This window comes from Apostichopus japonicus, chromosome 16 (assembly GCF_037975245.1).
Source record: "Apostichopus japonicus isolate 1M-3 chromosome 16, ASM3797524v1, whole genome shotgun sequence".
Lineage (NCBI taxonomy): Eukaryota > Metazoa > Echinodermata > Holothuroidea > Aspidochirotida > Stichopodidae > Apostichopus > Apostichopus japonicus.
In genome coordinates, this window is record NC_092576.1 from 25949383 (window position 1) to 25965105 (window position 15723).

The 15723-nt window shown below is 42.5% G+C and overlaps 2 protein-coding genes across 2 annotated transcripts in view; one reads left to right on the forward strand and one right to left on the reverse strand.

Moving 5' to 3' along the window:
- The window catches only part of LOC139982486 (uncharacterized), an 88442-nt gene that overhangs the window by 69955 nt on the left and 2764 nt on the right, over window positions 1–15723 (forward strand). The window contains exons 2-5 of the mRNA XM_071995383.1: window positions 3097–3178; window positions 10018–10152; window positions 14399–14463; window positions 14848–15153. Coding sequence (XP_071851484.1) covers window positions 14406–14463; window positions 14848–15153 — 364 coding nt within the window. The 5' untranslated portion in view covers window positions 3097–3178; window positions 10018–10152; window positions 14399–14405. The remainder of the gene's footprint in view (window positions 1–3096; window positions 3179–10017; window positions 10153–14398; window positions 14464–14847; window positions 15154–15723) is intronic.
- LOC139982457 (DNA-directed RNA polymerase III subunit RPC2-like) overlaps window positions 1–15723 on the reverse strand; it is a 159996-nt gene that overhangs the window by 17876 nt on the left and 126397 nt on the right. The window lies entirely within an intron of this gene.

The following is a 15723-nucleotide window of genomic DNA, read 5'->3' on the forward strand; positions in this document are numbered from 1 at the left end:
ATATTTCCCTATACCATTTGCAACTTGTCTCAAAATATCAACTGTGTAACACCTTGGCACTGGAAGTTACTGCACTAAATGTCTGAAAATTAACTTTGACCTCATATAACTTAACATACAAAGGTCACCTTGGGTCAACTTATTGACATTTTTGATTGATGAGACCTAAATTAGAGCATCAAACTATACAAATTCAAACATTTTTTCTTTGCCCATTTTCTGCCCCCAAAATACTAGTTTTTTAACATTAATTGACCTTTGGTGACCTCGGATCACATGACCGTTAAGTTTGAAAATATTTCCCTATACCATTTGCAACTTGTCTAAAAATATCAACCATGTCACACCTTGGAACTGGGAGTTGTTGCATTAAATGTCTGAAAATTAACTTTGACCTCGTACAACTTCGCACACGAAGGTCACACAGGTGTCAACCAATTGACATTTTTGATCGGAAGGTACCTTTGATATCCAAATCTAGCATCAAAACCAAACATTTCCTTTTTTGCTCGTTTCCTCCCAAAATAAGCACATTTTTTCTAATGTGACCTTTGACCTTTTGACCTTTGTTTCTGATGTAGATTAATCTCCTGATGCCAAAAAACAAAACGAAAAGTCTGTACAACCATCCTAACTCCGACCGAAAAACTTTGACCCCATATAACTTCGCACATAAAGGTCACACGGGGTCAACCTGATGACATTTATGATCAGAAGGTACCTTTGACATCTGAAAATAGCATAAAAACTGTAAAAATCCCTAAAAACACGTTAAGGTCACCAGAGGTCAAATTGAGGTCAAGGGTCACCCAGATGCGGGTCAACAATTGGATAACATTGAAGCAACTCCCAACCCTAACGGACATTTTGTTCGCAAGTTATCCCAAAAAAACTAGTTTTTTATCATTAATTGACCTTTGGTGACCTCTGATCACATTACCGTTAAGTTTGAAAATGCTCCGCTAACCAGTTCACAACTTGTCCCACAATATCAATCTTGTCACACATTGGCACTGGGAGTTATTGCAGTTTTAATATTTTCGGTTTTTGGACCATAACTGACCTTTGGTGACCTTTGTGGGCACCAGAAACAATAGGGCACACCTTCTCCATATGGCGGATCTATAGTCCAAGTTTGGCCTCAATCCAACTTTCCCTTATTGAGATAGAGCGTACCCAAGAAAGTGTCACAGATGCACACAGACACACACACACATACGCCAAACCTCATTTAGTGTGAGTTTGTATCCAAGTTGTTCCATTTTGGGTGCACGTGTGTGTGTGACTTCTTTTTGATTTTGAACTCTCCTATGTGGTGTGTTTTGTTCTCTGTTTCATCGTTACTAGATTTTACTAATCAATGAAGGAATTAAGAAGGTTTGTTAACGTTCCCGTACAGTAAATGGGTCACCTGTCACACGTCGGATGAGACAGCTATCTACAACTTGAAAGCCTATACTTGCACAAGTAACTCTAAAGTGTATTACTACAATACATTGTTCTAATCAATGAAGGCATTAAGAAAGGTGGGGGATAGTTTGAACTTACCTATGTGTTTACTTTTTTCTTTGTTCCTCCCCACTTTCCCAATGATATTGTAGAGTGACGTATTATGGGGAATAACATCCCCTGACAATACTTTTGGTGGTGGAGTCTCTCTTTTGGGTTCACCCTGCTCATTCACCTGTCTGTTATCTGTGCGTGTATTTGTCCCTTCTGTTACTGTTATTTGCCATTCAAAATGTCAAGAAGATCCTGCTTGGATCAAAACGCCAGGCCCACTCGAAATCTTCCTTCGTGTAGCATGTTTTTGTAGGAAAACGGTTGTCAGGTGTTGCTTGAGTTTTCTTGAATGCATATTTTATTGAGATTGAGATAATTATGAGAAATGACTGGAAAATTAGAGAATTAGATATGAAAAGAGAAATTTACTGCATGTGTAGTCTAAAGCTTCTATGAGAACCTATACTTAACTGCACGTCTTTAGGTTCTATTTCGATGTAGCCCACCTCTCAAAAACTGAACTTTAAATTAATGTTTAGATTGATCTGCATGAGTAGAAATTAATTACCTTACTCATTATGCATGTTATACCTATGTACATGCGACAAAAATATAAGTTGAATTTCACATTGCTACGATCTGCATATAAAATATACTTTTCCTTTCTGAGATGGTACCAAATACATGACGTACATGTGATCATGCGTACAAGCTGTAAATACTGTGATACGACCATAAAGTATGCTGGTGACCAAATAGCCATAAGGCCGTTCACTAAATTGATATAGCGTGGAACTTTAAAATGTGGTTCAGGCCACAAATATATTGTATTAATAAAAAAGACAATACTAGTTGAACGGAAGATTCCAGCGGTCTGTTAGAGTTATAACTTACATACTTATGTAAGGTACTAATTGAGAGGAAAAAAATGTCTTTAAACTTCAACTACCTCTATCCCAACCCCTTGCCTATTATACCTTTAGATTAAACTCTCGCTTTTTCCATGAGTCTCCCTTGCAAAAAGTTAAACAAATAAGAACCTCATCTGACATATTACTCTCTGTCTAATCCCCCCCCCCCCCAGTTCTCCCGGTAACCCTCATGACATTTTCACAGCAAAATACATTTTGTCACAAACTAAAATCACTTCGCTATCATGTTATCGTTATTATAAATGGTGAAGCATGACATGAATCTTTTTATCAAATCCTCAGCACATTCAAACTTATAAATTCTTAACATATTTCGATTTTACCTGATAATATCCGTTAAAGTCGTGGTTACATAACTTAACGTGTACTTAGGTGTGTTTTACTGACAAGTCACAGCTTTTTACTGCAAGGTATGGTATGGAAAGCTTAAATTACTAGAAATTAGTTTAATGCCTTTTATGTTGGTTGCGTACATACAAAGGCCAGGGTAACAAACTTTCAACTGCTAAACGAACACTATCAAGAACACAATATCAACTGAAAAGAAACTCTTTATACTATTTACAAATATACAATAAAAACTACGTTTGGTTGTACACCAACGTTGTTTGACGCCATTTTCTTTATGAAATTATTTCGAGGGCTTCTATATTTCTATCAGTTTACAGATTCCATTGGTCATGCAAGAAGTGTTTATCACCCAGGCTGTCTTATTGAAAGTGTCTGGTAGAAATATCTAACTGGTAAGTAAAACAGTTAATTATATAGTTTAAAAAATGTATTTAGTAAACAAACCACACATATTGAAACGTTACCTTTTCTGTATGTTGCTCTGTTATGATGTTTCATATGATGTGGTTTTTGCCCACATCTACTGGATTGTGTTATTGAATACTTTCACTAAGCAGCCTACTTTTTCTATAAATATATTTATTTATCTATCCAGCAACACAACATTCGTTGGCTTTCCAAGAAAATCTATGACAGATAGGAAATCTTAACACGAAAAGCAAATGCCGTTTGCCAATAGAGAATATTCCCAAAACACTAAACATGCTTACAGTTTTCGTTATCCATCTTAGTCAAAGGAAAGTGATTGTTATAGAACTAATAGTACAATACTAAGCTGCTTGCCAACTACATAATGTTAACATTGCCAAAACAACAAACAAAACCAGAATTTGCTTCTACTCATCAGTCTAAGAATATGTAAGTGGTGATGACCGTTCAATTTCAATTTAATCTTCATGTGTATATACATAAGATCGTTTTATTACTCGTTAATTTTTATGTTTGTTGCACCGATTGCAAGCAAATACCTTGTCGATACAACTATTACAGGGATATTTCACTGAGCATCATAACACTTTGAACACATGCAACCACGCAGAACACACAAATATAAAAAGAAATAAAATAACGAGCGCATTTGCGTGCTAACAAAATGTATGTCGAAAGGTCCCACTTATTTGACGATTTACTTAAAAATATGTAACAAACAAACATAATTAAAAAAGGTTATACATGTATGCGTATAAATACTACACAAAGCATTGATTAGGTATTTAATTCCATCCCAGAAAGTGTGTTAGCCACCCAGATACACTGAGTATACGGATGTGTTGAGGCACAGGGGCAAACAGTGCTAAACATCGTTGGGTAATAAATAAGCAATATCTTAAATTAATTCCCGTTTTGCTTAAACAGTGTACTTGAGAGGTACCGACAGCCATAGTTTTACCATATTGTATTTTTGTCTATGCAATTTTCAGTAGTACCACAAAAAGATTTACACAACAAAGTTATATGTCGCTATTATATGCAGATGGTATCATTACGTTTCTTAGTCCCTACTTGAAACTTATTCGTCTGCCTGTATGTAGAACTCCAGCAGAATAGTCTAAGATTTTTTTGTTGGTCTGATGTTACGTTAAGGGACGCGGAAGGAAAGTCAAATTGTATTTTCACATATGTTATGAAACAAAAAATCCAACAATTAATGAGCAGGGTGAACACAAACTAAAGACTCCACAACCTTAATTCTTGTTATGAGATATTATTCCTCATAAAACAAAATCGCGTCCACGTCCGTTCGGCTCCGGACCGAGTCCCCCCCCCCCCTCCACAGGCCCCCAGTTGGCTAAGGACTGAGATATGCACCAGTCAACTCTAACGGTCCGACCACTTACCATGAGTAGATTCTCGTGTTCGAGGGATTATTCACCGGTCTCGGACGACTAATACCAGAACACAGATAATTGCTACCAAAGGACTGTCCAGGAATAGAGATTCCCTCAGAGGTACGTCCACCAACTTCAGGTAGACCAAGAGTGGCTACTGTGATATTTCAACCGTTATTGGAGCAGATGGCTATCATCCAGTAACCACCTCTGACCGGTCTGCGGACGCAACACGTCCAAGACCGGTCCGATCGCGATAACCACCGGAGCGGAAACGAGGCCGCTTACCACCGGTCCCTAAAACTCAGAAACCGAAGAGATGGCCATAGAGCTGCTAGCCTCAAAGCGTGTTCCGAAGCCGGAGATGGAGCCTCCTGATTAGGTTACTGCGACTCACAACCTGTGGAGGCGGAGGAAGATGATAAAGTGGAACAAGACGCTAAAGAAATTGGTTTGCCCACGGACCTCGTAACCAAGGCCGTGCAGATCTTCTCCAAGATATTGGGTTTCGAACCTCCACTCGCACTTGCACCCAAACCGGTGGACCGAGCGTCTAGACTCTGAGCTACGAACGAACCTCACAAGCAGCAGCCCCGTGCTAACTGGTTGAAACTTCCAAGACAAGACAATTGTCCGCCTTCCCGGCCAAACAAGACCGGGCACTGAATGAACGGCTCAACATGAAGACTAGACACATGTCGTATGACTTGGAACAGGCCTCTGTGGTCGGCTTGATATTTTGTTAATCTCTCATGCTAGCAGAAAAGCACCAAAAAAAAAATAGCCACTAGCAGCTCCTGGATGACAAACAGATCCCTGACCGTGAGGCATCCCACATCATATAGCTATTGGGGCCACTAGCAAGACATATAAGATCAATTCGCCAGGTTCTATATCAAGCTGATAGAGCCCAGATGAGCCAACATTCTGGCCACGATGAGATGACCGGAAGGAGAGACAAGAGACAGACTGATCCACCCCCGATGGCAGGTGAAGACCATGTTCACAGACCGGTTCAGCGAAGCGGTACAGTGCGTTTTTGCGAGAAGGGATACACTTACTAAGTCGACATTCTTTAAAAATTTAGCCCACAGAGACCTCAAACTCGCAGACCGGCGGCGACCAGACCGTCCACTTTCACCTTACCATCGAGGGGTCGCGGCATCTTGCTCAGGGCCTTGCAAATGCCAAGGAAAGCGAACCGACTGGTAGAAGTCTTCTCCAGGGGAACAACCAACCCAACGAATTGGTCTGTAGAACACCAGACGTGCTCACGGCTCTTCAGCATACTCAAGCGCGAGAATGCCATGCTGCCCACATTCTGCTCCAGAATATTGCACCCGCAAGCCTGGGAGGCAGATGCGATGTGGTTATGTAGAGTCGGGATGCAGGCCTACTCCTACCCTCCAATATGCCTCGCTAGTTCTTCTAAAACTACAGAAGTCCAAGGCGAGGATCACAGGTGGCACAAGAGACCTTGGTTCCGCGCCCTGTCAGATTCGATACACCAATTCTTTCAAGCCAAGGGGAGAAGCTTTAACCACAACACCCGGTCCCCCAACCTGACTGCCTGGCCATTATGAAGTCTGATCTCAGAGCGCGAGGGATTTTGGAAAAAAATGCCAATATGGTAGCGGCAGCGAGAAGATCTGGCACTATCAGGACTTATTCTTTACGACTTGGCTACTTCTTCAGATGGTGTAAGAACATCCAGGTTGACCCACATTCAGCGTATGTACCTCTTCCGTTAAGGCAAACAAAGCTCTACGGTCCAGTTTAGTCTCTAAAGACGTAATTGCCCTCCCCCACCTCCAGTTGACCTCTCCTATGGGTCACCGCTCACTAACTCTCCCTTCCAAATTTACCATTCCAAAAGAAAACTCGTGTTTTTTTTCTTCTCCATTTACGTTTACGCTTTTTCTCACGTGAATCCTGCTGCTTGCGACGAAGTTTGCAGTATGATTGTTTATGTCACTGTTAAGTATCTTTTTGTATTTCGCAGTTTTTCTGCCGCTTTTTACATTATACGGTTCAACCATTTGTGTACAATTTGTGCGATACATTGTGATTGACCGTTGCTATACAGTTCTTAAAGTTCCTTGTGGGCGTCTCTAGTTGAAGACTTGGGCCTTTTCTAGGCTTCTTAGTCATTTACGGGGACTTCGTGTCGCCCCGTTAGTTCTCCGGCGGAGAGATCAGCCTTAGTCTTTTTGGGGTTTTAACCTTTATTACGACTCTCTACCTACAAAGTTTACTTTGCCCGCCTCTCGGGCCTCGTTGGCTCCTGTATCTCGCGGGCATATACGTTCTTTTTTATTGTTGTTTCTTCTTCCCGAGTTCTCCTCTTCCTATCTTAGCTATAGGTTACTCTGTACAAGGAAGTAAGAAATACCATCATGTGTGCGACCTGTTAATTTCCGCCCGGTCGCGCTTGAGACGAGCACGAAATATTCTAAAAATGCCAATCCTGCGCAACACGAGATTTTTAATCGATATGCTTGACTTTCACGCAAGCAAATTGGAAGGAAACAGAGGCCTGGTTGGAGAACAAACGTAAGCAGCTACAGCTCCAACTAAAACACCTACCGAATACGACACTGGAACAGCCTGCTTCACAGGCTACGGTCCTGAACAACCCCCGGGCGAGGCAAAGCAAACAACACTGACTACCGATCCTCAGACGGCTTCAGGTGCGGAGACCAGCTCAAACCCTTAGGCTAAGGTTTATCAAAGGACTATAACAAAGCTAAATGGAAGGCACCGAGAGCCAATCAGGCTTATAAAAGTAGAGCCGCTCCTACTGCGGGAGCCTCCGTCGTGCAATCAGCCTCGCAGGAGCAAACTCCTGGGTCTACACAAAACCAGACACTTAAGTCTGCGTTGGTACCTAAAAATCCCAGGTACGCCGCCCTCACCGATACCCGACGAGACCTCTGCGGACTCCGACACCGGTTTTAGGGGGATACGCGACCTGTACGTATGGGACATAGACGACGCAGGTCCACGGAGGAATCGCCTCCGTCCAAGTAAACCCCTTCCGCCAAATGTGCGTGGCCGCTATTGCAGCTCAGGTCACTTCTGCCACCTCTAGTACAGAACTTGGCGCCCGCAACGACACCACAGCCGGTCCCAAACCGGGTATTAAAGCGGATATCCTTGCTCGCCTCGAAGACTTCGAGAACGACAGGTCTTCTGAAGGAGGAGGTGACGCCGGGGGTGTTACCCTTCTAACTGACCTCATTGTGATCATATTCAAACAACGATTAGAGTTTGAGGACGCATCGGCGAAAACCTCGGTTTCTAAATCGTCTTCCAAGCTACGCTCATCAAATAAAGCGACCTTTATCCCTGTAGACTCGCTCTGTTTCGAACAGGTGGGGGTTCTCCAAATGCAACGGAGGTAGACTGCCAACAGGGCACCCCGGGTACCCGAGGACACCTGAAAACCCCATTGGTTGTCCTCCATCAATACTAAGGGACGCAACGGACCGCCTTCAGGCCGATCGGGGCTGGACGAGCAGGAACTTTATGGACCAGCATCCCAGGCGACTGGAAAAATCACTCTTTGAGCAAGATCATGCAGCTGGAGTGGGGATAAAGTTTGCATTAATCTTTCTGTTGGCGACAGAAGTTCCATGCGACATCACCAAAAGTTACTGGAATACCCGCACTAAATCTCGGACCGTGCAGACGCACAAGTCATGTGGCTCCTGGATCCGCTAGATATACTGTTCTACCCGTTCGCAAGAATCGCTCTCCTGTCAGTAAATTCTCGCTGGCGCAACGTGCTAGCAGCAGAGAACCTGACTGCCGACGCCCTGTCGAGAAAGACCAACGGACCCCAACGGAGTAGTCCTTACGGGGGGCGGGGGAGCTTTTTCTGCCTGCTCGGAATCCCAAATATCAATATGTTTGTCTCGGCAGATAACGCAAAGCTCCCGGTATTCTGCATTTGGACTTTCCACCCCAAGGGGTAGGCGTCAGACGCGTTCTCGTTAGATTGGGTTGGGAAGGTCCCGGACTCATCCCACCTGGTGAGCATGAGCGGGGTCCAAGTCAGCCTGCCCCGGATGCGACCACTGGGCCTGACTGAGTGGCCCTTATCCGTTTTTGACTCAGAGAGGGAGTTTTTTCTGGGGACGCAGTCGCCATGGCAGCATCGGCCATACGACCGTCCACCGTCAAGACTTACGTTTCCCGACCGGCACGATTCTTCGAATGGTGCGCCCATCTAAAGATCCGTCCTCATTCTGCCCCACCAGCACAGCTAGCGGCCATTGTCAAGCTTCTCTTTAATTAAGTGAAGCAGCACACCATCATTTAACATTATATGTCGGCCATCGCGGCGATCCACTCGGGATTCAAAGACGGCTCCTCTTTGGGCACCTGACCACAGCTATTGGCCCTGCCTTGAGTTATGGCCAATCTCAGGCCACCACGGCACAATTTACTACCAGCTTGGAGCATTCACGGCTTCCTTAACTGCAAGGTCCGCCCAACATTTAAGCCTATGGGTACGAGCCCTATCAAGGAACTCATCAAGACACTGCTCTTGGTTGCGGCCGGTTGGCAGAGAGGAGGAGTTGTCTACACGCCCTATCCACTGCGAAATGGCATATCCACTCTGACAAAGAAGACGTGCGCCTGGTTCCAGATCCCAGTTTTTTTTTTAGCCAAGAACCGGACGCTCGCCGTCATACCAGAGAACATCTGCCTTCCAAAACTATCCTTGTCCTCTGACAACACGGAGGGTAAGCTGTGGTGTCCAGTGAGGGCCTCAACCTGTACAAGACAAAAGACCAGAAAAGATCACAGGCCCTCTTCGTGCTCCCTACCAGCCCTCACTCGTCTGGCTCCACAGACACGATCGGCAAGTGGTTGGTGCAGGCGATCCGGCTCCACGCGAAGGAGGATCGACCAGTCCAGGTCCACGTTATCAGTAGCAAGGCGGCCTCAACAGCCCTATATGCCCCGGTGGACGATATCCTCCTAGCCGCGTCTTGCAAAAACACCTCGTCATTCATCGCGTTGTGCCTAACAGACACTGTTGCTTCAAATTCGGCCTACGGTAGCGCGGTGTTGAGAGTTGCTTCGGGTAGGTCCTCCCAGTTAGTTAGGCCTTCTACCATCGTAGCAGTGTCACTCCCTGCGTTAGTGTAGTAGGACACAGATAAGAGAGGGATGAAGTAAATGCCCCAAAACCCACTGGTATAGATATTAACAAACAAAGATGCTTACCTGTCTCACCCGCCTCCCACTTCCACGCGCGGGACTCGCGGGCCCTACACAACGAAACGGCAGGTCAACTGGTCGCAGTCTCGACAAATCGATTTGACCACTCAGTTTTTGTCTTTGTACTTGTTTAACACTTACTTCCAGTGTCTCTTTCCACACCCTGATAGGCCCGGACATACCGGATATATCGGTCATACCAGACAGGCATACCGGATATATCCACCCGAACGTCCCGGACATACCAGACGTTCCGGACATCAGTCATACCACGCCATCTACGACATTCACCCAACCTTCTTCAGGTGAGTTCCGTAGGCCTCTAACAATACTGTTCATATATATGTTGTTAACCCTGCATTGTTGGCCAACCAGCTCGCTACTAACAGTTCGGCGTGGATTTGTTTCGCTATCCTCGACAACCTGTCCCACTGGGGCTGCATCAACATGGGTAAATCCGGCAGGAAGAGATAGTGTGCAGAAACCCGTAGGAGAGGTCCCGGGCACAAATGATACCAGTGACTTCTTGGTAGACTAGGAAAGTGCGTTAGTGTGGTATGAGATAGGTAAGTATCGCCGTTCGTAAATACCAAAACCAGGGAGTTTTGGGGTCTTTGTCAGACAACCCCTTTAAACCGATGGCGTCAGTTTCTCTACGCCACCTGACATACAAAACCGTATTCTTGGTAGCCGAAGCATCGGCCAGGAAAATAAGTTGCTTTCATGCTCTCTCCGTAGCAGAGGGGCAAGTCCGGTTCGACAACCACGGTGGTCGTCTGATCCTAGAGTAAGCGTTCTCACCAAAGAACCAGACGCTGGGCTTTGTACCGGAAGACATCTTCCTCCCAATGATCTCCCACTTGTCTTCAGTCAGAGAGGAAACACTGTGCTGTCTAGTTAACGCGCTAAAATGGTACATCGACAGAACAACACACTCCGTACCTCACCAAGACTGTTCATTTCCCGTCCCTGCCTTTCACACCTGCCGTCAGAGATACGATCTCCAGATGGATTGGGCAGCGGTCCAGCCTAATACCCCGGCAGGGAGAGGGTAACGACTTACGTCCTCAGAGGACAGGCGTCTTATAAGGCTCTGTTGGCAGGGATCCCCCTGGAGGATATTCTGAAAGCGGCATCATGGAAGACACGCTCGACTTTTGTATCTGCATGTCTGATCGACACTCTCGCATCGGGAGCGTCGTTTGGGTGTGCGGTGTTAGGAGTTCCTTGGGGTTGGACCCGCCCACTCGGCCTCCTACCATTGTAACAGTGCCACTCCGTGCACATGTGGAGTGGGAGACAGGTAAGAGAGAAGCGAAGAAAATTCCTCAAAACTTACCAGGTTAAGATTTACGAGCGACGATACTTACCTGTCTCTCCCTACTCCCACCACCACGTTCTAGAATAACGATTACGAAACTAGACCCGAAGGTTGATCGTCAAACGACAACAAACGATATTTGCCACAGGAGATCCGTGTAACATGGGAAGACTCTTCTACCTCGCATCATGTACCAATTGTCTCAACTAGTCCATAACTAATGGTCTATCCGTAAGAATGAGGGCACCCTGCCGATCCGACTTTGCTTACTACCGATACAGTCAAAGTGGGCTCTTTCTGTCTGTGCTCATGTTCGTACCTAGCAGTTAGGTGGTTCACTGTAGCACAAAATACCACACTTTCTCCACCTTTTTTTCACTTGACAAGGGTCTCTGTTGATCGACGGAGCTCACTTGACTCGCTTGACTTTCGCCTTCGGCTTCCAGAGTAGTTGCCGTCCCTTCCCTCCCCTACCAAACTCACGGGAAATGTGAGCCTGCGTGTCACCGTTGAGTATAACCGGAAGTAGGTATAAGTGGGAGGTGCTTAGGAAGCGAGGGGGCAGTGCTTACCTTTGAAAATGCGCCCTTCAATACCACTGTCATGACAATTTACCTGCCACGGGCATTTAGACCAAGGGAAATTTGAGCCGAGGAAGCGAATATTCCATGCTCGTTCCCTTTGCTAGGCTTGGCGAATCGATTATGTAACACATAGGCTAATGTTTCACACTAATAACCTTGACAAATGCAGAAGTGGCCAGTGGCGAAAAATCGAACGGCAGTCCTACTGAAGGGCAGATTTTCACAGTATATGCATTGAACCCGTTAAAATAATGCACGAATGATATTTATATTAAAACTGAATTCGAAAAAAAACATGGAAATGACTGGAAATTTAATATCTATTGCCTATCTATGAGTAATTCAGGCTTCTTTATATTTGATGATAACTTCTTGTGACATTCTAAATAAAACTGGAGGGATAAATAACCAACTAAAGATTCGGTAAACTAAAATATAAGAACACCCTGTCTTTATATCCGTATGGTATGAACGGTCATTTGTGAACTTTAACAGACCGCTAATACGAAGATCCACATCAATTTACACTAATGTCATCTAATTGAGCTATGCAGCTCTTAGGTCTACTTGGTACTGACCATAAATACATGTTTCTTGCTGGAAGTGTCACTCAAACGCCTCAGTAGCTTGTCTTCAATAATATCACAACTACCACAATACTGTAGACTTATATCACGATAGATGGATAAGAACGGTGCAGACACACTGTGAGTGTTATTGATGCTTTCTTGCAATGTTGTATTCATCAGAGCCATGGACCTAGCCAGAAAATGGTGCTTGTGAGTGGGGGAGGGGGGTAGCAGAATTTAAAAATATGCCCTTCTCAAAAAAAGGAGTATTACTACACTTAACGGGGCGCCATGATGTACAAGGACAATGTTTGCCCCAAAATTCCTCCAACTTTGCAGGAAATAAACTATAATAAGCGTATTGTATTTCGAAACAGGCGAACTTTCGGGGAAGATTGAGAAGGCTCGTTTAGCTTCCTTAAAACTCAAAAAGAGGGCTTAATTTCCTGCTTTCAGTTCAATTTTTCGGGGTACTTGGAAGGAGCGATCGCTCCCACCGCGTCAACCCCTTGCTACGTCCCTCATCGGAGCTAGTATGATATCAAATGGACTCCAGTGAATCGTTACGAATTTAAACGTGCTATATTGTATCATACTGCTCTAGTTAAGCATTGTCACCGTGATTCAAATTATTAGTTAAGATTGTGTGCTGTGAGCAGTGCTATTGTAGAACATTCACAATTTGAAGGGAGTATTGGTCAAACAATATCATTGCTGTTGACCGATGAGCAGTTCTTGTTAAGAGAAGCGACTTCGTTGTCGTTATGAATCTGTTGTTATTGTTGCAGTAGTTAGACGACGAAATATGATTACTTCGTGTCATAATATCTAGCAAATGAAAGTATAGGATATTTAGGTTCGTTAACTTAAGCAGCATTTATTACATTAGATTATTTTTCAAGTAATCAACGTTAAACTTTAGAAATAATGTTTCAAGATAGAGCAAAGCCAATAGTTTTCCTCCACCTCAGAATAAAGTCAACAAGTGATTAGTACCAATTTCTTTTAACTTTAAAGATAATATTGAATCAAATTGAGATTGTTTGGCAAATTTACACTCATCTAATTTAATATTAATGTTTTTTCGATTTTTTTTTGTTTCTGTCTCAATTAATGACTAGCACTCTACTCTAAGAGTAGACATAATTTGTTGCGGTCAATTAAAAAAAAAATACGTGAACATCGTTAAAAATTTGATTTTAATAAAGTAGACACAAATTTGTTTGCAGTGTGAGAACAATTTAATATACCTTGCTCTTGATCAAAATCTCCTCGTTATTGTGCGTACAAGAGCGCGGCTAAATATTAATAGCTACAAACAAATACAGCGTGATTAAAAATCACATCTACGAAATGTGGATAACAGTGACATGTCGATAATATTTTTGATATAAAGCCTTCAACTTGCTCTATCTATAACATGTAAATGAGAGATTAAATGAAAAAAAACATGCAAAGTATAAATGACATTCAGCGTGACTAGACTAGTACATTACATCGTTGAGAGGTGTAGTAAGTGATTGCGATTACAACAAGCAAAAACAGATTTATTTAGATTGATTCCATCCAATACGACTACGAAGCAAAAACTGTCATCAGCATTGTTTGTAAAGGTTGGGAATATATTTAAACTAATTTACAATTTAGGGTTTATGTATATATTCAGTGATGTTTCAATACAATATTGCTATTTTCAAACAATCAGTGCTAACCTTTTTTCATATATGCCTTCAAAGCCAATATCCTTTAGGGTCCATCAATCTTTAAATTATGATAAAAAAGTGCCGATTTTTTCGATTGACTTTATATTTCGGACGAATCAACAATTCAGTTTCGTATCATGCAAAAAAAGGTAGCTCCATACCAATATGTATAACAATTATTAATGATTGCATCATCGATCACAAGAGACAACGAACTGCCCCAAAAAATGTAACATTAAACATTCAAAGTCTAAATATTCTGGAAAGCATTTAATATCCTGAGTAATCCAGTTATTGCCTTGACTCAGGAACTTTACGTAGGATTTGCAGTCAAAGTAATTCACCCAATATGTATTTTGTATGTTAAATTACAGACCTAAGATGGCTGCCAATGTTAATCCCGTGGACATCAAACCGGATGTGAAGAAGACAGTGAACGGTAAGTTTGAAAGATGAACAATTTTCATTTATTGTGTATGAGGTCCTATTTGTGTTAGGCTGTTCTATATACAATACACGGAACACTGTTGTGTTTACCATTTTACTGGAGAAGCAATTTTTACTTTTCTTTTATAAAATACACGTAACATTGTTGAATGTAATGCGGATATGATGAAATACATATTGCAAACATACAGTTATATGTGAATCAAACTTTTGAAAGTGGAAAGGGATTACCAGGTCATTACATTTTGATCGATAAAGTTTTAAGTCTTCGTGTTCATATCACCAACGCATCCGCTGTTAAAACGTTCCTTCATATCTGAAGGAGTGCTCCATTTGCAAGTTAGAAGTCTTTTACTTTCTGTTGTATTTTCAACAGATTTTGATAGTTTTAAAGTTGCACTTGCTGAAGATCTGACTGATGAAAATGTTATTGAACTGGCTACGGTCTTTAATTATCCACCTGCTATCAAAGAGAAGCTGGAAACTTCAGCCAGTGCAGGCCGTCTCATGATTCGTTATATGGAAGAGAGGGGACAAATAGAGCCAACAAGTATCCTGACACTTTTGTGTGCGCTGAATAAAATGGATCTTTTGGGGATTGAAAAACGTGTAAGAAAGCTGTACGAGGACCATACAGGGATACTATGTTCCAGTGAGGATCAGTCTAAGGCTCAAATAGAAGGTACTGTAGCTTAAACATCCAACTTCTGTTGTTTTACTGTGATTGGGTATTTTCGAAATTGAAAGTTCGGATTTGATATAATGTTATTGATAAATCGATTATATACTAAGAATTGGTGCTTTCATTTACAAGTAACCACGCGCGGGAGCCTATTCGCAAGTGTACAAGGTTAATTGGATATTTAAAGTAAACATTTCGTGAAATCTTGCAAAATATAACAGTCAACTTTCAACAGAAAGTGAAGTTTGATAAAATATAGCTAGGGATAAATTGTTCGTTTAACAAGTGAAGATAGACTAGTTTGCGTGTAATTATAAAACAAGGTGACTGGGTGTATAGTATCTTAGTAATATAAATTTGATATTCTCGATGGATAGGTCAAAGCCGTTTACAATACATCTGAATGAGATATTTTACTACAATGGTAATGCTACACTTTCTAAAATCAATGTTTTAATGCTCCATTTTCGTTCTAACAAAAGGAACACATTGGCTTTTATTTGATTTTATATTAAAAAAAAAAGGTTGTAGCTAATACTCTATGAATACATTGTTCTCCGTTTGAATCTC